This window comes from Terrapene carolina, unplaced genomic scaffold, assembly GCF_002925995.2.
Source record: "Terrapene carolina triunguis isolate 2854851 unplaced genomic scaffold, T_m_triunguis-2.0 Scaffold111, whole genome shotgun sequence".
Lineage (NCBI taxonomy): Eukaryota > Metazoa > Chordata > Testudines > Emydidae > Terrapene > Terrapene triunguis.
The window spans coordinates 29,201,286-29,222,360 of NW_020664462.1; the positions used below are offsets into that span (position 1 = coordinate 29,201,286).

General features: G+C 44.1%; 1 protein-coding gene across 1 annotated transcript in view; it reads left to right on the top strand.

The window, feature by feature from the left end:
* MPP7 (membrane palmitoylated protein 7) overlaps window positions 1–21,075 on the top strand; it is a 197,978-nt gene that overhangs the window by 121,341 nt on the left and 55,562 nt on the right. Inside the window, exons 7-10 of the mRNA XM_029911622.1 lie at window positions 4,332–4,417; window positions 6,219–6,293; window positions 6,949–7,145; window positions 7,676–7,740. Of these exons, the coding sequence (XP_029767482.1) occupies window positions 4,332–4,417; window positions 6,219–6,293; window positions 6,949–7,145; window positions 7,676–7,740 (423 nt within the window). The remainder of the gene's footprint in view (window positions 1–4,331; window positions 4,418–6,218; window positions 6,294–6,948; window positions 7,146–7,675; window positions 7,741–21,075) is intronic.

Below are 21,075 nucleotides of genomic sequence, written 5' to 3' on the forward strand. Positions count from 1 at the left end.
AAGCAGGACCAATCCCCAGTTGGTGTTGGTCCTGCTTTGAACAGGGGATTGGACTAGATGACCTCCTGAAGTCTCTTCCAACCCTAATATTCTATGATTCTGTGATTTCCTGTTGAACAAAATGTGGAAATGATTTAGTGTTTTTGAGTTATTAAATGAAAAGGCACAATAAGTTTTATCAATTATTGTTTATTACTTGACAGATTTGTGCTTAGAAATGCTGATACGTCCAAAGATTGGTTTAGTTCAGATAAGCATTCAAGGATTTGTTAGAATAGATTTTCTTTGTAGATTTCTCATGCTTTCTGTTTCTGGATGGATCATAAATAGCGCAATAGTAGCTGTGCTCTCTGTATTATCTTTATACTGAAAATAGGAAGTGAACTGTGCAAAAATTTAAAAATGATCTGCGTTCTTTACAACGGTTGGGTTCAATTCTTGTTTTCTACAAACCAGTATGCCCATCTCTAGTATAGGCACTAAATGTAGATAGTAATTTTGTCTTAGATCAGTGGTCCCCAAATTGTGGGGCATGACCCCCCGCGGGAGCACGGAGGAATGTTTGGAGGGGTGCGCAGTGGGGCCTGGGCTAGCCCCCATGGGGGTGGGGAGGAAACGCCACATTTCCAGCCTCGCTCTACCCCCATTCCTGCTCTGCTTCCAGGCTTGGGCTAGCCCTCGTGGGGAGCAGGGAGGGAGTGCCATGTTTCCAGCCCTGCTCCACCCCCAGACCAGCTCTGTCCCAAACCTGTTAAGCCCCCAGTCCCACTCCATCTCCACTCCACCCCCTGCCCTGTCCCCAGACCAGCTCTGGTCTAGCCCCAGCTCCTCCCCTATCCACAATTCCGCCCTCAGCTCTGCCTTCAGCCCAAGCTCTGCTGCTCAGGAAGCCTTGGCTGTGCAGTAATGGAGGGGATGCAGACAGATTCTGTTAATAGTGAGGGGGGTACAACTGGAAAAGTTTGCGCAACACTATCTTAGGTGATGTCTTCAAAGAGGAGCAGAAGTGGATGGGTTTAATGATACATGGGGTTTTAATTTGGTTGTTTAATTAGTTATTCATAATTTTACATATAGACATCCTGTATAAACTAATCCTGACCAAGGAAGATATTTAACATGCAGTAAAATTATATATAAATTATATATTGTTCACTGCATGTTAAATATTTGAAGGAAATGCAGTAACTTCAGTGCAAATAGAGAAGTATTTTCCAGTGATGATGAGGCATAGCATGCCTCTTAAAGGCTCAGAAGAATTTAATGGGCATAGAATTGATTTTGAAACCTAATCTAAATGCATTGATATTTGCTATTGTGTGTAGAGTGTCTTGTATTTAATTCTGTAAACGGGAGTTCTCCGTTGCACTTGGATAGCATTAAAAAATATTTAACTGCCTCAGCTGTAGGTGGCAAATGTCACTGATATCACAGACTCCAACACCTTCAATTGTTGGATTCACCACACCTGACGCAAGGGGAACGTTGTTCGGGCTTGCCAAAGGAAGGCAGCAATGCTTTATGGTGGGGGATGGGGGGGAAAGGAAGTCAGAAATTACAGCAAAATGTGAGTGGTGGTCAGCTTTGCGGTGCTGACTCACCCTCTTGGAATGTGAGGGTGGAAAGCTTTAAAGGTGAAAACCCTGGGCGTTGGAAGCCCTTTCTCCATGCAGCAAGCAAGGTAGCAAGGAGGTGCTGGATAAAGGAACGGAACGGGGAAAGGGGACTCTCATGATTGGTACGGCAGGGATCCAACCCCCCTTTCGTATAGTTCACCTTAACCTTCCTATGAGGGTGGGGAGGATGGTACGGTCCAAGCCATGGGTTGGCTAAGGGACCTGGATGAAAAATGAAGGGGGGCTGGTGGAAGCCCCGGGTAGTTATTTGAATAAACATGGATTTGCTTGCACTTTACACTTTCTCTGCCAGGTAGTCCCAGACATCTATATAATAAAACTGTGGCCTGATTAAATCGATATCAAGTGTCTCCTATCCTCCTTTCTGGACAAACCTTTTTTCTCTGCAACACAATTTTTTCCTTCCTTTTACTTGTGTCAGGAAAGTGAATTTTACCTCTCACTTTCTGTCAGTAGTTGTTTAGTGCAGTGGTTTTCAAACTTATTTTCTGGCGACCCAGTTGAAGAAAATTGTTGATGCCCGCGACCCAGTGGAGCTGGGGAGGAGGGGTTTGGGGTGTGGGAGGGGCTCAGGGCTGGGGCAGAGGATTGGGAAAGGGGGGGGGGGCAGGGCACGGGGCTGGGGGTGCAGGCTCTGGGGGGGGGTCAGGGATGAAGGGTTTGGGGTGCAGGAAGAGGCTCCAGGTTTGAGACGGGGCTCAGGACTGGGGCAGGGGATTGCGGCACAGACTTACCTCCGGCGGCTCCGGGTCAGCAGCCAGGGTGCAGAGGCAGGCTTCTCACAGGCTGTCGCCCGCAGGCACCGCCCCCCCTCCCCAGCTTCCAATTGCCGGTTCCTAGCCAATGGGAGTGTGGAGCTGGTGCTCGGGACAGGGGCAGCACACAGAGCCCCGTGGCTCCCTCACCTAGGAGCCGGACCTGCTGCTGGCTGCTTCCGGGGGCACAGCGCGGTGTTGGAACAGGTAGGGACTAACCTGCCTTAGCTGGACAGCACTGCTAATGGGACTTTTGACGGCTCGGTCAGCGGTGCTGACCAGAGCCGCCGTGACCCAGTACCTTACATTTCGCAACCCAGTACTCGGTCGCGACCCACAGTTTGAAAACCACTGGTTTAGTGTAATGATTTTTGAACTATTTAAAAAGTGTTTGGAACTTTTAATATTTCTGCTACAATTGTAACTTAGTAATTCTGAAAAAGTTGCTACATGATCAGTTTTGTAACATGTCATTGACTCACATTGATGGTGCTCAGCACGTTACAGAATTGGACCATAAATTAGCACTCACTGTGGGTTAGGGTTGCCAACTTTCTATTGGCACAAAACCGAACACCCTAGCCCTGCCCCGAGGCCCCGCCCCTGCCCACTACATTTCCTCCTCCCTCGGTGGCTTGCTCTCCCTCACCCTCACTCACTTTTACAGGGCTGGGACAGGGGGTTAGGGTATGGGAGGGGGTGAGGGCTATAAATGGGGGTGCGGGCTCCGGCGTGTAACCAGAAATGAGGGGTTCAGGGTGCAGGAGGGGGCTCTGGGCTGGGGCAGATAGTTAGGGTGTGGGAAGGGGTATGGACTCTAGGGTGGGGCCAGAAATGAGGGGTTCAGGGTGCAGGAGGGGACTCTGGGCTGGCGGGTCAGGCCGAGAGATTTGGAATGTGGGAGGAGGCTGTGGGTTGAGGCAGGGGGTTGGGGTGTGGGAGGGATGAGGCTCTGGGCTGGGGGCCAGGAATGAAGGGTTTGGGGTGCAGGAGGGAACTCCAGGCTGGGGCGTGGGACCAAGGGATTCGGATGCAGGAGGGGGCTGCGGGTTGAGGCAGGGGTTGGGGTGCAGGATGGGGGTGAGGGCTCTGGGGTGGGGCTGGGGATGAGGGGTTTGGGATGCAGGAGGGGACTCTGGGTTTGGGGGGGAATAGGGCTGGGGTTGGGGTGCGGGCTTACCTTTGGCGGCTCCCAGTCCGCGGTGCTAAGGCAGGTGCCTGCCTGTGCTGGCTCCGTGCTGTGCCCTGGAAGCAGCCAGCAGGTCCGGCTCCTAGGCGGGGGGGGCCGGAGGCTCTGCGGTGCGCGCACTGTTCTCACCTACAAGCAAGTCTCTCCCTCCCTAGCCCCCCTCCCCCAGCTCCCATTGGCTGGGAGTGTGGAGCTGGTGCTCGGGGCGGGGGCAGCGTGCGGAGCCCCGTGGCCCCCCCTCCTAGAAGCCGGACCTGCTGGCCACTTCCGGGGCGCAGCATGGTGCCCCAGGACAGATAGGGACTAGCCTGCCTTGTTGGTGGTGCTGACCAGAGCCGCCAGGGTCCCTTTTCGACTGGGTGTTCCAGTCAAAAACCGGACACCTGGTCACCCTACTCTGGGTGTCAAAAGGAAAGCAATATAAGTTGAAAGAAAATAAGTATACCACATTTGTAATGCCAGTATCTGAACTACTGGGAATATTGGAGATACACTGTTAACTTTTAGAGGGAAGGAAGAGAAATGACCAATCTACCAAATCTCTCTAGATTATTCATGATGATATTGGGTACAGTAGTGTTCACTATGTATTCATGTTTCTACAGTATCTGGAGGAAAGATGCAGACATCAGTGCCTAGCTTAGAAGGGATAAACATTAAAAAAAAAGTAGAAGGATTTAATGCTGACTTTGCACCTTTTCCATTAAATACAACCATTCGACAACAAAATAAATATTTCTCAATGCATAGGTCTTATTCACATTGGTGATGAACTTAGGGAAGTCAATGGGATTCCTGTAGATGATAAAAAACCTGAAGAAATAATACAAATTTTGGTAAGTAACAAACACATTTTAAAACCTGTTTAGAAAAAGTAATTAGTTTTGCTGTTTCAGAGATGCCTATTTTTAAAAAGTATATCAGTGCTGTTTTTTCCCTGTACTATCATTTGCATCCCTGTGTCTTCCTGGGCCTTGATGATGGGTTGTATTTTTTATATTAACATTTCATTTATAAAGGGTGAATAGATGTTACAGATAAGCATGTTACAGATCTAAGTGGTTTGTGTTATAGGTAGTTATGTGCACATCAGTCAGAAGTGATACAGGTGGTTGTTAAACAATGGATATAGAAACATTGATCTGCTGGACTCTAAATTTGTAACAATTGATTAGCTATTTATTTTTAATATCTATTATTTATATATTAACCTTTTGTAAAGTATTTATAAATGGAACCTTAATATGAAGTGTTACTTGGTGAGTATGAATTATACTACTGCTGTTGTGCTTTCCCAGCTTGTGCTCCTCTAAACTACACCATTGCTAATAGCCATATAAACTTGTAAGTTTCGAAAAATATCACACAATTCATAACTTAATCTATTTTCAGACATATTATTTTTGAAAAAATGTATTGCTAAGTTTTTCTGTTGTTGAGGTAGTCTTTGCTATGCAAGTACATGTGTGGATGCCCCATTAAATTGACTGGCTTGCTTTAAATGTTTGGCTCAATAGACAACATGATTAACTTCAAATGTTGACCTCCCCAATGGTATTCTATGCCTGCTCTATGGTTTTGTGTTCCCTATCAAAGTGTATTTTCCTGCAAAATTAATATTTGTAAAAAAGAAATCTCCAGAAATGCAATAGCAAAGGTGTGAACAGTTCCCCCATTTACCTTACTGAAGTACAATATAAACATCAGAAGTTAGTTGGAGCCATTTTCAATGGTTAACCGTATTACTGTTTCCAATCCCGATGCTGGTGAAATAAGAACTTGGCTGCTGTTTTGTCAAACAGTAAACTTTTGGCTTGCAGGCAGAAGTATGTCTCAGTAGTGAACAGACCTGTTTCCATTTTGCTTGAATCGTTGGCTGTCTGTTGCATTGTGCTAGTTTTTATGGAATAGTCTGCATGCAATAGTAGCAGAGTCTACAACTAATTAGCACTTCCTTCAATGCAAAATGTCAGGCAGGCAGTGGGACTATATTGTGGTTTATAAGTAAAATTCAGCCAGACACACACACTTTAAATAGAGCATAGGGAGAGAGGAGTGGATGAGGTGGTTGATAATGGTTAACTTGTTTGAAGACTTACTTTTTTTTTTCTCTTTAGAACACAGTCTGTTCAAAAATGTTTTCCTTGTTCTGGTCTTTTTAACTTGCCAAAAGAATAAATTCCAAGAAAAACAGTTTTATGCTACAGTTGTGGCACAAACCTGTTAGAATGTTTGTCAGTTTTTGAATGGTATAATGTTAGTTGGAGTATTCCAAACTTTGCCAGGAGACTTGGGGCTGTACCCGATGTACATAAAACTGAAAAATTGCCTTTTCCCTCATCTTTAATATGGAATGGCAGCCTCTGAAACTGCAGGTCCCAGCTTCTCAGCTTTCATCTTTACCGTGAGCAGTGGTACACAGATCAAAATGAAGCATTGCAAACCAGAACCTTTGATCTTCACAGTTCACAGCTCCATATTTTGTCATTATAGAACTCCATGGGTCATATATGGGCTGCATTTTGACTATCTCTGCATTAATTTGGTCTCCCTCTTGTTTGCGTTTAGACTCACTGTATTGTTTAAAATTTTGAGAAAGTAATGCTCAATTTGTTTTCTGTTCAAAATATTAATTAGGCTCAGTCTCAAGGAGCAATTACGTTTAAAATTATACCTAGTATCAAAGAGGAAACACCCACAATAGAAGGCAAGGTAAGCCCTACTTAAGGATGCTTCATATGACGGTTGCAGTGACTCTTACACTGCATATAAACATTTTATCAGGACGTGGCGTAGGAAGACAGACACAGGGCTGGATTTAAGCAGCAGGATGAAACTTTACTAAGTCATCAATGGGGAGGGATGCTATATAGCCAACCCCTCACATACCAGGCATTTAAATGGATCCCAGTGCCGGGTTAGAGGACTCTCACCATATAACCAATGACTTTGGGTAGACTTGACTAGGCCCACCTCTAGAACTCAGCTCACTTCTGAATCCTCTCTACCTCCACCCATGTGAGTGGGGGAAGAGAAAGTTACCAAGGGAGTACCTCAGTCCATGAAAGTTGTGCATCTCCACTTCTTCTTACAGTCATGAAGTCCACCAGTGAAATCCCAGGTCTCATTTTCCTCTGGGAGCAGGCCGTTTTAGTCTTTATGTTCACTGGACACTGGCTTCAAGTTACACAGACTAAAACATTCCTAATGTAGACTTCCACATAAACATTTTACAGCAATACATTTTTATAACATTGCATAATTTAGTTTGGAGTTCTTTGCAGTAAATGCAAATAAAAAATGGGATAAACCTATGGTTTGTATTTAAGGATATTGTTAATCTTAAATAAAACGCTCTTCCTTCCAGATGTTTATCAAAGCCCTATTTGACTATGATCCTACTGAGGATAAAGCAATTCCTTGTAAAGAAGCTGGGCTTTCTTTCAGAAAAGGAGATATCCTTCAGATCATGAGCCAAGATGATGCAACCTGGTGGCAGGCTAGACATGAAGGTGATTCCAATCCCAGAGCAGGCTTGATCCCTTCAAAACATTTCCAGGAGAGGTGAGCTACTGTGGTGCATAGTTTCATTTTTCTTCGTATACTAATACATTTCTTTGCAAAGCCTTTAGATCAGCATGGTTGTCATACAAGTGCTTGTGGATTACAAGGTTATGATCAACTTTGAAACCTTGCATTGTGGTGAAATAACTGAACTTGGAATCTCCTTGTCCAAATAGTTTGGATTTCCTTCCTTGTCTGTCTGGAATGAATAATGACTGATAGGATAATGCTGATCCAGTTTGGAAGAAAAGCCATATGGAAAATAGCACTTCAGTATCTGTAGTCACATTGATGTACTATTCAGGAAAAAGAGCTACAGCAGTTTTTGGAGAGCTTACAAAAATTTAAGACACTGGGATTTAATAGCACTTGAATAGATTGTATTGTTTTGGGTTAATTAAAAAAAAATCTTTCAGGATATTTTACAATCGTTTCATGATGCTGAGTGTTTATTAATCCCAAACTCGCACTGAAAACTGAGGAGTTTGTGTCTTTTTCTCTTTCTCCCTTTACCCCCTCCAATATTATAGGAGATTTGCATTGAAAAGACCAGAAGTACATATGCAGCAACTGAAAATTTCCAACAGAAAATCATGTAAGTCTGTTAACCTGGAATAGAAGTCATGCTCTTTGATCTCTAACCTTAGAACAACATTTGTTTCAGCCCAGTCAATAGGATGTACTACTCCAGGGTACAATAGCTCCTGAATCACATTATCTCAAAAAGAAAAGCATTTTATATATATATAAACTGTAATTATTGTGATTCGTTCCTACAGTTCCTACAGTTCAAACTACAATTGCTCTCAACTTGCTGACTTATAAAAATATTCAGGGCCCAACCCTTAGACTTAGAATATGTAATAACTTTAAAAGTCAATGGGTGTTTTGCCTGTTGAAGTCCAAAAAAGATTTGTATTTTCATACATGTAAATACTGTGGGCCCCATTCTGTAGCACTTCATCATCACCATGGTGGAATTAATATCAAGCGAGATAAAAGGCCAGATACCCTTATGTCTGTAAATATTGCTTCCTCCCCGCCCCCCCCCCCCCCCCCCAAAGGGCACATATGTATCTTTTAAAAATAAGGGGGCATAGATTCTTTACAGGCTTCAGTATAAGCCAGTGGTTCCCAAACCGTGGGTCGTGACACCAAATGGGATCACGTCCTCAGTAGATGGGATCACAGTGACCCCTAATGTGTGGAGGAGGCCATTTTGCTCTGCCCAGCATGATCTTGCATGTGAGGTCACAATGCCTGGAGGACGCCATTTTGCTCTTCCATATGGCATCCTCCGTGCTGTCTGGGGTCCCAACAGGAAAGACTTCATTAAAATGGGGTCATGCTGGAAAAGAGTTTGGGAATCCTTAGTTGTAAGCATTTCTTACCTTCTGTTTAAAAAAAACAAAACATTTTAATGGTCTTGATTTTTAAATACAGTAGTTATACAATATGAAGAAAAATAATCTCCAAGTAAATCTATACGTAGAAATAAATATATTCTATCCACTGGAATTTACATTAACATCTGTTTTAAATATTCTTATATTTTTCACTTGACCTGTTATTTCTTTCAGTTGTACAGGCTCATAACAAAGTGAACACAGTATGAGAAATAATCAAGCTACAAAAGACTCTAAATCTTAATGCAAAGATGTTTTTTATGAGTTTAACTAGAAATATTCAGACTTCAATGCCCAGTGGGTATACTGTTAAAACTACAACAAAATCAAAGAAGTTGGGGGATATAATAGCAGACAATGGATTATATCATATATGGTGTCACATTAAGAAAACAAAGTTAAATACATCTAAATGTTGAATTTGTTCAGTGTTGAGGTTAGAATTTTCTTTAACTCAGCCCCTGGCTTTTAGGTTAGATACTTACTGTTATTTAAATAGCTTTTGTGTTAGTAACCCTTGTTAGTTATAAAATGATATTGACTAAAAATACTCCAATAACATGCTGTGAAGCCCAAAGGCGTAAATTATAGTTGTAAATTGACATAATTCTGAGTCCAATCTTTGTAGTATTTTTAGTATGCTGCCACAGAATAACCCTTTCTGTGGGAAACACCCCCAGCTGGCAACTGATCTGCTGCTTTTCTAGGTTCTCGTTAAAGTTGCTCTGTCCCAGTGTAGCTAACTTTTTAGCTCTCAGTTTGTAGCTGCTAGTCTCCAGTTGTTCACAACCTTGTGGCTGAATAGGAGGCTCCTTAAACAAGTGGATCTTGATTATGGTGGCAATAGTGCTTTCCAAGAGGTGCATTGAACACTATAATGAATGTGGGTTTAGTGTGGTTCTCTCTGTGACAGTCTCCTGCCTGGAAGCTTTCATGAGAGAGAGGGTAGATATGAAAAGATGCAGATCCCCTTACCATGTAGACACCGGGTAGGCAGACCATGCTGAATGGGAAATTCCAAGGCTGTGACTTAGAGAAGGCTGCAGTCTGGTGAGCATTGCTCATTCTTGTCTTGATCCCACCTTGCCATCTTTAGCTCTGCATTTGTAAAGCCCAGATGATGTTAGCACCCACACACACACCATTCTTTGCTCATATCTCCTTGAAGCTACAGCATCTCAGGGACAATCAGTAAGCCGTAATTCCCTTCTTAAAGGTCTCTTTTGGGCAAAGTAGGCTGCAGTTGCCATCCCCTTGGATGCTGCAATAAGTCCTTGGAAGGTCGTGATGCCTTCATAAGAGGGTAGGCTGGTGGGATGTGTCATACATTGGTTCGTCAGTTCCCCTCTTCCTCACATCAAGTGCTCCAGGGGCAGTCTATCACTAGCTGCCACCTCCAGCGTTCTCAAGACTTACATGGAAGAGGGCGAGTGCTTTTCTGACATGAAAGCCATCCTCTTCCACAAGAGCAAGCATGAGTTTTTGCCATGGAGAGGGCTTCATATCCTTCATAGAAGAGGTTACTAAAGTCCCGGATTTGCCTAGGGAGAATGCTCAGGACCAGAATGCCACCTCAGTTCAAGTTTTAGGAAGAACTTTCCATCTGCTTCCCCTTCCATGAGGACATTCGGGGGTCTTAGAAGTTCAGTGCCCCATCTGCTCTTTCCAAGATTATGCACTGTTTTATCATCTTCCCAAGTACAGCCATGAGACTGGGACATGTGACTGTCTCCTACACATGAGCACAGGAATCACCTTGTCATTCTAGAAGTAGGAGGGAAATTAAGCAGCGCAGATTTGAATGGATAGTATGGCGGCACTGTCAGACATCAGTAAGGCAGGTGACACTTGGAGCAGGAGATGGGCTCAGGAAGTTGCAGTCCTGATGAAATTGGCAACACACAATTTCACATCCCTTGTCACTACCCATGTGGCCATGTCACTCTGTCTCCAGGCAGACTAGCAAACATGAAGGTTCCTTTTGCAGGGGAATGGGAGTTGCACCAGTAAGTGTGCTTGAGAGCCAGTAAATACTGGTGGACACCAGCATCAGATCTGTTCACAGCAACCAAGAATATCACAACTCCCAGGTTTTGCATCTGTTACTAAAGGAGGGAGCCATTTTGTTTTTGCCATATGTTAGGAGTGGGGGCAGAAGCTTCTAATATTTCATCCCCCTTTTGTTGTGATTCCTTGGGTTCTGAGGCCACTCAGATCAGATGGGGCAGCTTTGATTGTGCCAGGTTGACCCTGCTGTTCATGATATTTAAAATTACTAATTGGACCAGTCTGAGAAACGCCTTCCCCTGGTTCTGATCCTCAGCCTTCTGGCTCAGCTCTAGTGTCTCACATATTCACCAGGGACTCCTCACCCTAAATAGAAAAACACTCCATTTAAAGGATTGGTTTTTGAAGAGAGATCCCTAATTCACCAGGAACTCTCAGACCGATAGGGTAATGTCCACACACCTAACATCAAATACAGCTTAGACAAATAGAACCTAACCTGACACTTGGGGAAAGTTCCATTTCTGGTTCAGTGGTAAAAGATGCCAGGTAGATGTTTGCCCTCTTCTTCTAGTATAAGAATTTTCCCAGGAAGACTTTGAGTAAGGCACAGCCTATGAAACCCTGAGGAGACAGATATCTGCTTTAGGGATGCCAGCAGGGGTCCCATTGAAAGGTTTTCCCAATGCAGTTCATCTCTTACTCATTCGATTCATGAGGTCAGCCAGAAATATTTCAGGTAGACTGCAGAAAGTGGTCCCAGTCTGAAGGCTCGTTTGTTTTTGCAAGACTTTCTTCCTCATCCCCTTCAAGTCTATAGTTTGTTTTTCTTTTCTGGTTGTTGCTTAAGGAGGCCTTACTGGTGACCATCATGAAGGTGGGAAGAGTTTAGATCATGAGGGTGGGAAGAGTTTAGAAGCACTGTTCCTGATTCTTCATAATTATTCTTCGAGTGCTTGTCCCTAAGTGTATTCCACTGTAGGTGCGTATGCGCTCCATGTTCCCAGAGCCGGAGAATTTTGAAAGCAATGTCCACTGGTCCACACATGCGCCCTTGTTCACCTCATGCCTCTGACAAGGAGATAAAGAGCAGGGAGGACTGACCGCCTCTCCAGTTCCTTCTCACTGCTGCATGGTCCAGATTGCAACCTCCAGAGTCCCAAGCTTTGTTACTTTATCTGTGAGCATATATATCTGTAAATAGTTTTTGAAGTTTTTAGAGTTTAAAGGTTTCTCTGATAGTTTTAGTGTTAGACTCCCTGACTTGGAGAGTGCCTCCCACCCTGTACTCTGTTTTGGGTACTGGGCTGTGTCCAGAACTCTGGGCTTCAAAATTTGTGCTTTCCTGCCCGTGCTCCTTCTCGAGCAGCGACAACCACCAATGGTGCTTTTACTGCCTTGGGAGAAGCCCACATTGCAGCAAGGTGCAATATCTGCCGTTTGTTCCCCGGTCGTACCCAGGAAGGGCAAGAAGTTTGCCTTAGGAAGCACCTAATGGACAATGCCATAAAGCCGCAATGATTTCCAGTCCAGGGAATTAACCCCCTTCCCTTTCCCTCCCCCATATTGGCCTTACTCAGCAAGGAGTGTATCTCCTGCTGCGAGATCTGACTTAGGAGTGAGGGAGTCTACCCCCAACAGATACCTCATGGGATCTTGACAGGAGAGCAGGGAGTGTTCTCATAAGTATGAGACTAAATCCACTTCACAGAAATTGGACTCAGCCCTGCCTAAAATGAGCAAGTCTTTAAGCTCAGCCCAAGACTAAGTCTCAGGGGCATGACAAGAAAACCCACAAGTCTAGAGCTCTGTCAGCACCAATTCAGCGGCAGTGGTGACTTCAGTACCTCCGAAGCACGAACCCCAGGATTTGTCAGTACTGACAACGAGCAATTGTCGAGAGCCTCGGTTACCCAAGGTACCAACTTTGTCTTCCGGAGATGTGATACAGACTGTGTCTGCTGTAGTTCCATCGGTTTGGCAGACAGGACCCCTCATATTCCATTAAGTGCTGAGACCAAGCTCCTCCTGAGGGCATCTTAGCTCTCCCAGAACTGTTGTCTCCTGCTCTGTTGGGTCCCTCCCTTTCAAGTAAGGTCCTGACTCCACCCTGGGAGCTGACTTTTGGGAGGAGTCCATCTCTCTTTCCATCTTCAGGTTATGACTTCCCTCCAGTGACACCGCCATTGGATCCGGAATCAGCTTTCTCTTCTTCAGGAGAATGAACCATTATTTCCTTCTTCAAGACATGCCTTCCCAGACTGGAGGCCTGGACCAGCTTGGGACCAACCTCTACCTCATCACCTGCCTTGCAGCCTTTGACACCCCACGCGATGGAGACCTCTGCAACCCCTATTCAATCTATCCTCTTGGCCATACTGGGGCTGTAGGACTCGAAGAGTCGGTCCAGTCTGCTAAGGGGTTGTCCCATCCCTCCCCTCTGAGAGGGCAAGCTGAGCTGATCCAATTGAGGAGGAGGAGTACCCACCAAATCTGGTGGTTCCACTGGAACCATTGTGGTTGCCATTGTCATCTCCAGATTCCTTTTGAGAAAGTTCAGGATCTTCAATATAAGCTCCTGGACATCCTCCAGTCCCCTTGTTTCAGTTGAATAGCGCTCCCTGTTAATGAATCCATCCTGGAACCATTTAGAGCCATCTGGCATGTCCCAGCTTCCCGTGCCCTTGCTCCTAAGAGGGCAGAGAAACTTTACTATGTCCCAAGCCAGAGGAGCAGAATTTCTGTTCACTCATCCTGTCCCTAACTTTTTCGTGGTCCAGGCTGCCACAGACAGATATATGCAGCAGCACCCTCGAACTATCCTGACTGATAAGGAGGGTAAGCGTCTCAACTTATTGAGAAGGAAGGTCTTCTCTTCCTGTAGCCTTCAGTTCAGGATAGCCAATTACCATCCATAATGGCTAAGTACGATTTCTGGAGCTATTAAAAATGTGCAGACTTTGCTGACAAGCTTCTGCAGTAAGGCAGAGCTTGTTTCCAGGCTCTCATAGAAGAAGATAAGATGGTTGCCAGGACCACTCTTTGATGAATGATAGATGCAGCTAAAATGGCTTCAAGAGTGATAGCTACTTCCATTGTAATGCGTAGGATCCTCCATCTGCCCTGGGTGCCCGAGAGCAGCCCCCGGCTCATGTCCCTGCCCCTTGGCACGCCGCGCAGGGTAGGCAGAGGGTCCAGGTCTCCCCACAATGGCCTGAGGTACCACCGCCTCGCTCTGGCTTCTGGCCTGGCCACAGGGTGGGGCCTCTGGGGGAAGAGGAGGAGCAGGGGGTGGGACCCTGTGGTGATGGGGGGCTAAGGCCCATCTCAGCCCACCACTGGGAAAAGCCCGCAGCTCCTGCTGCCATTCCACGCCTGTCTGAGGCTACTACGCCCATGTTAAAAAGTGGGTGGGCATGCCCCCCATGACCTCCTCCACCCTGATTGCAGCGCTCCTGGGGCGTGGGGGGCCCAAATATTCTTTGTGCCCATGGCCCCAATAAAACATCATCCGCCTCATTTGGGTCTGCCATCTGCATCCTCGCACCCTCCTCCAGGGCCGTAGCAACAAAGAACGTGGCCCCCTCCGAACGGTGGCCCCCTCCGAACATATGTCCGGGCGGGGCCCCTTACAATGCAGAAACTGGAATGCGGTATTTATTTTGCCACTTTTAGGGGGCCCCTTCCTTGCGGGGCCCCCTCCGGTCAGAGGGTACGGAGGGCGCTCGCTACGCCTCTGACCTCCTCCTACTTGAGTACTGCTTTTCAGGCATCCACAGTGGGATACGCATAGGGACCAACAGTCAAAGAAGAGAAAGTTACTTACCTTATAGTAACTGGAGGTGTGTAGTCCCTATCTGTATTCCACTCCCTGCCCGCCTTCCCCTCTCTTTCAGCTCATCTTTTGGTTTGTTGTAGAGAAGGAACTGGAGCGGTGGTTGGTCCGCTCTGCTCTTTATCTCCTCGGTCGGAGGAACAAGGTGAAAAAGGGCATGTGTGTGGACCTAAAGAGTCTGCTTTCAACATTTTCTGGCCCCGGGCACATGGAGCACATGTGTACCGACAGTGGGATACAGATAGGGACCACACATCTTGAAGAACCTCCAGTTATGGAAAGTGACTCTCAGACCTGAATTATAGTCATTAACTTTCATCCATGAAGTTTCAATCCAACTTCCCTCCTTTTGTTAATAAAGAGCCTTTATGGTATTCCATAGAACAGAGCTGTAAAATTCTGCCTGTCTTGAACCCAGGACTTTCAAAGGCCCCAAGTTAGAGGATAAGGTCTCTCATTCTGTCATAGTGAAATTGGTATGCAGTTGTATTTAAGAAGCATACATTGCCAAAGGGCATCTCTCATGGTGTAAATGCCCAATCCCTTTGGGGAATGCTCTTATTGTATACAGACTGGAAAAGAAACTGCCTCAGTGGGCAAGATGTGCAACAGTAACCTGATAGCTGGTCTACAAGTAGCCTTGTCATTATAGAATTAATATCAATGTATCAGTGGACACAGTTTTTCGCTATAGTTTGAGATGGTGTCCCCTAGATCCTCTTTTCAGAAACCACAGCTAGGTCTCTTATGACGCATTGGAAAGTATATCCTAGTTCCAAGCAACAGAGGGTGCTGTGGCACCTTTAAGACTAACAGAAGTATTGGAGCATAAGCTTTCGTGGGTGAATGCCCACTTCATCAGACGCAAGTGACTTAGGGCATCTTCGCTCTCCCAGAACTTGCGTCTGATGAAGTGGGCATTCACCCACGAAAGCTTATGCTCCAATACTTCTGTTAGTCTTAAAGGTGCCACAGGATCCTCTGTTACTTTTTACAGATTCAGGGCAGGTCTTCACTATGGGGGGGGGTGGGTCGATTTAAGATACGCAAATTCAGCTACACGAATAGCGTAGCTGAATTCGACGTATCCCAGCCGACTTACCCCGCTGTGAGGACGGCGGCAAAATCGACCTCCGCGGCTCCCCGTCGACGGCGCTTACTCCTACCTCCGCTGGTGGAGTAAGCGCGTCGATTCGGGGATCGATTGTCGCGTCCCGACGAGACGCGATAATTTGATCCCCGAGAGATCGATTTCTACCCGCCGATTCAGGCGGGTAGTGTAGACCTAGCCTTAGACTAACACGGCTACCCCTCTGATCCTAGTTCCAGTTATTGTTGGGAGGAGAAGGGGGGCATTTCTTGCAAGTCACAGGATTTTGGGATCATATGTAAATTCACTTTCTGTGAATGGAGACCACCATTCTGAAAGCCCCACTTAGGACACACATCTCTCACTGTATTGTGCAGGTCTTTTGTCTTGTTAGTGTTTGAAACTATAGAGGCTTCACATGAGAGCATGTTGGGCTTCATTAAGCACAAATTGCCTACCAACATATTTCTAGGGGCTGGAACTGCCTAAAGCATAGCCTAAAGAAGCAGTGTCTTAGTCCCAGACTGGGGTCTCCTTCACAGAAATATTTTACAAGGAGAGATCAAAATCCTTAAGTGGCTTCCTCAGAGTGTGAGCTGGAAGTGTATGTAGGACAATAGTATTTACTTGTATTGCATCCATAATATCAACTATATGGCAAAACTCTTTAAGTACATTAACACTGTTATGCATTTAATAATATGGATTCATAATACACGCATCCTTAAGATGCTCTGTGTACAGCTAATCAAATTTTTAATATTTCAAGTCTAGGCTTAATATCTGTCAATCAGGGATTGTTTATGATAAGTAAATGTATATTCTAGTGATGCAAAGGAATAGAGTAAATGACTTTTGGAAAGTTCCTGTTAGCCCATATGATTTTGATTGTCCATATTTACCCCATAACAAAGCATGTTGTGAATGTATATTCACTCTGTGACACACATGTATGTCATATCCATGAGACTAAATGAGTTGGCTTATTCAGTAAAACTGGGTTTTTTGTTCTGTTGCAGAAATGTATAAACATCTATTTTCTACAAAAATCATTCTGCTTTCAGAAACTTTACAATAAAAATTTAAATTTGTATTTATAGGTAAATGCGTTCCCCCCCCCCCCAAAATAACAGCCTCGGTATAAATTATCTAAAGAATGTGTTTATAATGGCAATGATAACAGAATTTAGGAATAGTGCAGCAAACAGGTAGCAGTTTAATATATGCCCTGCTAGGCACAGTCAACTACTTGTTATGTAAATGTTCACATTACCTGGAAATAAGTAAAAGTAAATCCTCTAGCATTGTAGGAGGGAAGAAAATCCCTTCCATGCACCTCCTTCTCTTCTTCCTTGAAGAAAATCATTCTCACATGACATTGGTGGAGGTGAAAATATCTCACATATGGCTTTGGAGGAGTTTGCAAAACCACACACTAATTACAGTAGATTATGTTTATTAGCAACCCCTTGGTTGCCAGCAAAATGTTGCCATTATTCAGCAGTTGCTAATAAGCAGAAGATACTGTTCCAAAACTGCCACCAGGGAAGGAAGTGCTGGCTGTGCCTTCCCTGGCTATAGACCTGCAAACCTGCCTGCGGGCAGGGCAGCAGTGGGAAGGAGGGCTGTAGCCCGGATGCTGGGGCTTTCTACAGAAATTGGGGCACTGGGAGCCAATGGGCTGCACCATACCTCTCCCTGTGCTCTCTGGGGGTTGGGGCACAGCACATTCCAATGCTTCCTTCTGTGGGTGCAGCCCCCTGCAGGGCACAGCCGTGAGAGTTCAGGGAGAGGAACTGTGCAGCTCTTGCAACTAGACTGCAAACCCCCTCCCTGTTACTGCTCTGCCACAGCCTCCTCTCCTAGTCCGCAGCTCCTTAACTCCTGTGTGATCCCTGTACACAGGCAGGGTTGTGGGGTTCCAGACACAGAATGAAGCACTGGTATGGGCTGAGCAATGGCCACAGGCAGGGTTGTGGGGCTGCAGCTGGGGAAGGCCTGTCCCTGCACTTCCTTCCATGGCTGCAGCCTTGCACACCTGCCTGCAGCGAGGGTCTTTCTTCCAAAAAATGTTGTTAATAAGCGGTATGTCATTGCTAATATTCTAGTCTCGTTAACATTAAAGTCAATGGGATGAGATTAGTTCCCGGCAAATGTTGCTATTAACCGGAAGTTTGTTAATATCCGGGTTGCTGTTAGACAGTGTCTAATATACTTTGGAAAGTGGGAGAAAATCAGAGTGTCCCCTTGGAAAAGGGAGGGTAGGTAGTGGTAGAGTGACTGTATATAAGTAATGTGATGGAAGAACTGGCAACACAAATAGAAGAGGCATTGAATGAAGATAAGGATAGTGAGTTGAAGAAAGGGAAGAAGAGAGAGAAATTAGGGATGGGGAAGCATGGAGGAAAAGTAGGAAAGTGACTTTGAGATGGAGCATGGAAAGAGGGGTGAAAGCTAGAACACAGGAGGACGGCAGAAACAGAAACAACTTATGGCCAAAGGAGGAGAACACAGTAAATGGGTTGGAAGATAGAAAACAGAGCAGAGGCAGCAGTACGTGTACCGTTGTTAAGGTGTGTTACAGAGTTTAATGTTTGCAGGATCTTTAGCCTTTATTTTGTAAAAAATTCATTGAAATGGCAAAATACAAAACATAGAATATAAACTTTGAGCACTATTTGGATTTTTCAAAATGGTTTGATGAAATGCAGTTTTTACTCAAAACCTAAACAGTGTCCTCTGCAGTGTTAAAGCAGAATAAGTTCCTAAATGTATGGAATGTGTGACAGTCCTCTGTGCTGATTTGTTGATGTAATTGGTGTGAAAGCTCACAGAGGTCACTCTTTAAGGTTTTGTGTTAGAGTGCAAATTTGATGAAGTTGAGGTACTGTGTTGTTTCTGGATATCTGTTGGCAATAGGCATATAAGCCTTCTGGGATGTTGGATGTTATTATTGATGGAATTGTAGACATTTGAAAGTGGAGGAATGCACTCTTGTTTCCATTCTTTTAAGCTGCTGGAATATATCCTGTCACAGCCTTAACTGCCTCTCTACATAACTTTTGTTGCTAATTAACACTGCAAAAAAGTTAGACTGATGAGAAAGCACCGAAGAAAGAATGAAAAGACAGGCCAACATGTGTAACAGAAATTAAGAAAAATGCAGTGAAGGAAAAGAAAGGAAATAGACATGTGGGACAGAGTAATTTAATCATATTTGTATTAATGTATAGAAAAATTGAATTCTGCAATACTCATCAATAATGTTTTTTTTATTTCTGCACATATACTAGATTCTGGCAAACCGATAAGTTGAAGTTGTGGACTGCTCAAAAGTTATGTGCATCCCCTGTTCTGCTTCTGTTCTGTTTCTTCTTCTTCTGTATTTCCTCCTCATTTCCAGCCCCCTTCTACTCGTCATCCTCATCCTACAGCACAATCGACTTGAGATTCAATGGACCCTCCCCATTTCATTTGCTTTAATGGTCCCTAATCTCAAATCTGCCTCTCATGTGTAGGGTCTTGAGTGTGAATACAAGAAGCTTAAACTTGATGTGGAAATTGAGGGGAATCTGTTGATTCTTGTAAGCATTTCACTAGTTTTTCCATGAAGTGCACAGTTATTACATGCATCCGAAGAAGTGGGTATTCACCCATGAAAGCTCATGCTCCTATACGTCTGTTAGTCTATAATGTGCCACAGGACTCTTTGCTGCAGTTAGTGCATGGGTGCTTCAGGGAATGCGCACTTCAAGGTACCGCAAGTGTAGTATTTACAAGAACCATACTGATTCCTCTAGGAAGTCATCCATTTAGGATGCAGTGCCCCAGACCACAGAAAATTTGATTGGCATATGTGATCCAATGAAACATATAAAACTAAAATCCATTACTGGTGAAAGGAGAAGAGGGAATAAATCAGCCAGAGGGCTGTCTAGGGGTGAGATGGTCCACATTCAGAGATCACAGTTGGGCTGTTAGATTTTTTTTTTTAAGTGCATTTCTAGAGCTGTGCGTACATGTGCACGGAATTGTGCACTTTAAAGCTGATTGATGTTCAACTGCCCCTGTTCAGCAAGATATTTTCAAATGTTAATAACTTTGCTAAAAGGTTGGACTGAGTTTTGAATTAACAGAGTGGGTTCTGAATTTTTAAAATTCAGTTATTTGAGTTAAGTGAATAAAAAGATAGCGAGATAATATTTACTGGGAGAAAATTTTGTGTGCGCGCATGCATGTGCGCATAATGGGAGGTGTCACATTTCCAAATGTCAAGTGGGGATTGTCCTGAAGGTGTTCAAAAAGTTCATATTTAGGCTGAGATGAAGTGTAACAAGTTTCTGCCCAAAAGGAATTTTTTTCCGAAAACTCAGTCACTGCCAACAAATGCTGTAATGTTTCCATCTGTACCTTGTTTTACAGTTCACCTTGTAGATAAAGCAGTTATCACCTAATCTTTTAGAAATGAATAATTACTAAATTATTTAGTTTCTGTGCCCAAATATACCAGCTAAGACATAACATTCGTTCAGCATAAACATTAATTTGGCCTTAATAGCTCACACTGTGTTCGTTCTTACACTCCAATGTGTGTGGTCTGTCGTATGAAGAAACAGTTCATCATTAACAGGGTATATTTTACACTAGCTGTAGCCCATAAGTTGTATTAAATCAAGGAAAAAATATATGCAAGGTAGAAAGAGATGTTCAAACATGTCTGCACTTGAAAAAAATATTCATCCTGTGTTTTGAGGCTAAATGCAGATACTTGCTGTGAGCAAAGTTATTATTATATAGCCTTTCTAAGGCTTAAAAACATCTCACTTTAAATTTTGATTTAACCATATATGATTGGCACCACATGAGCAAGAGGAAATATTTAACTGCAGCCAAATGGTGTTCATTCAAACAAGATGTAACTGAGTTTGTCCAAAGATGAGTGTCTTTTGAATTAAAGACCACATTCTGCCAACAAAACAATTTAAACCGAGTAAAAGAATGAATGCATTGTACATGGTACTGTTTTATTTGAGGGACAAACATTTAGGAGAAATATATAATCGGACTTTACAGTTCATTACAATAAGACTCTTCAAGTTTGAGACTTGAATCAGTCTCAGCATCTGCATGTGTAGATACTATAACACTCTGTGCACATGAAGCTAATTCAGAAACAAAGATGGTTTTAATGTCACATTTTACTGTTAACTTAGCATGCTGACATCTTTGTTCACACAGATAATTTTTGCACTTGTAGTATCTTCCATCTTAGGATCCCATAGTGCTTTAGAACATTAGCCTCACCACACCACTCTGAAATAGATGATGCAACTGGAAGCGCAGAGCAATCCAAGTTTCCCAAAGTCATACAAGAAGACCCCAGCAGAGCTGGGAATAGATCCCATATATCTCTGCTCTCAGTCCTAGGTCTTAACCACAAGGCCATTCTTCTTCCATTTTCAAATTATCTTGTCGTATGTTTTTAAATCTGAACATATAGCACAATCAAGTTTGCTCACCTTAAATTTGCTTTAAAGCTTTATTTTTTTAAAATGTTCCTCTGATCCACAAATTTTTTTGTAACCTATCAAC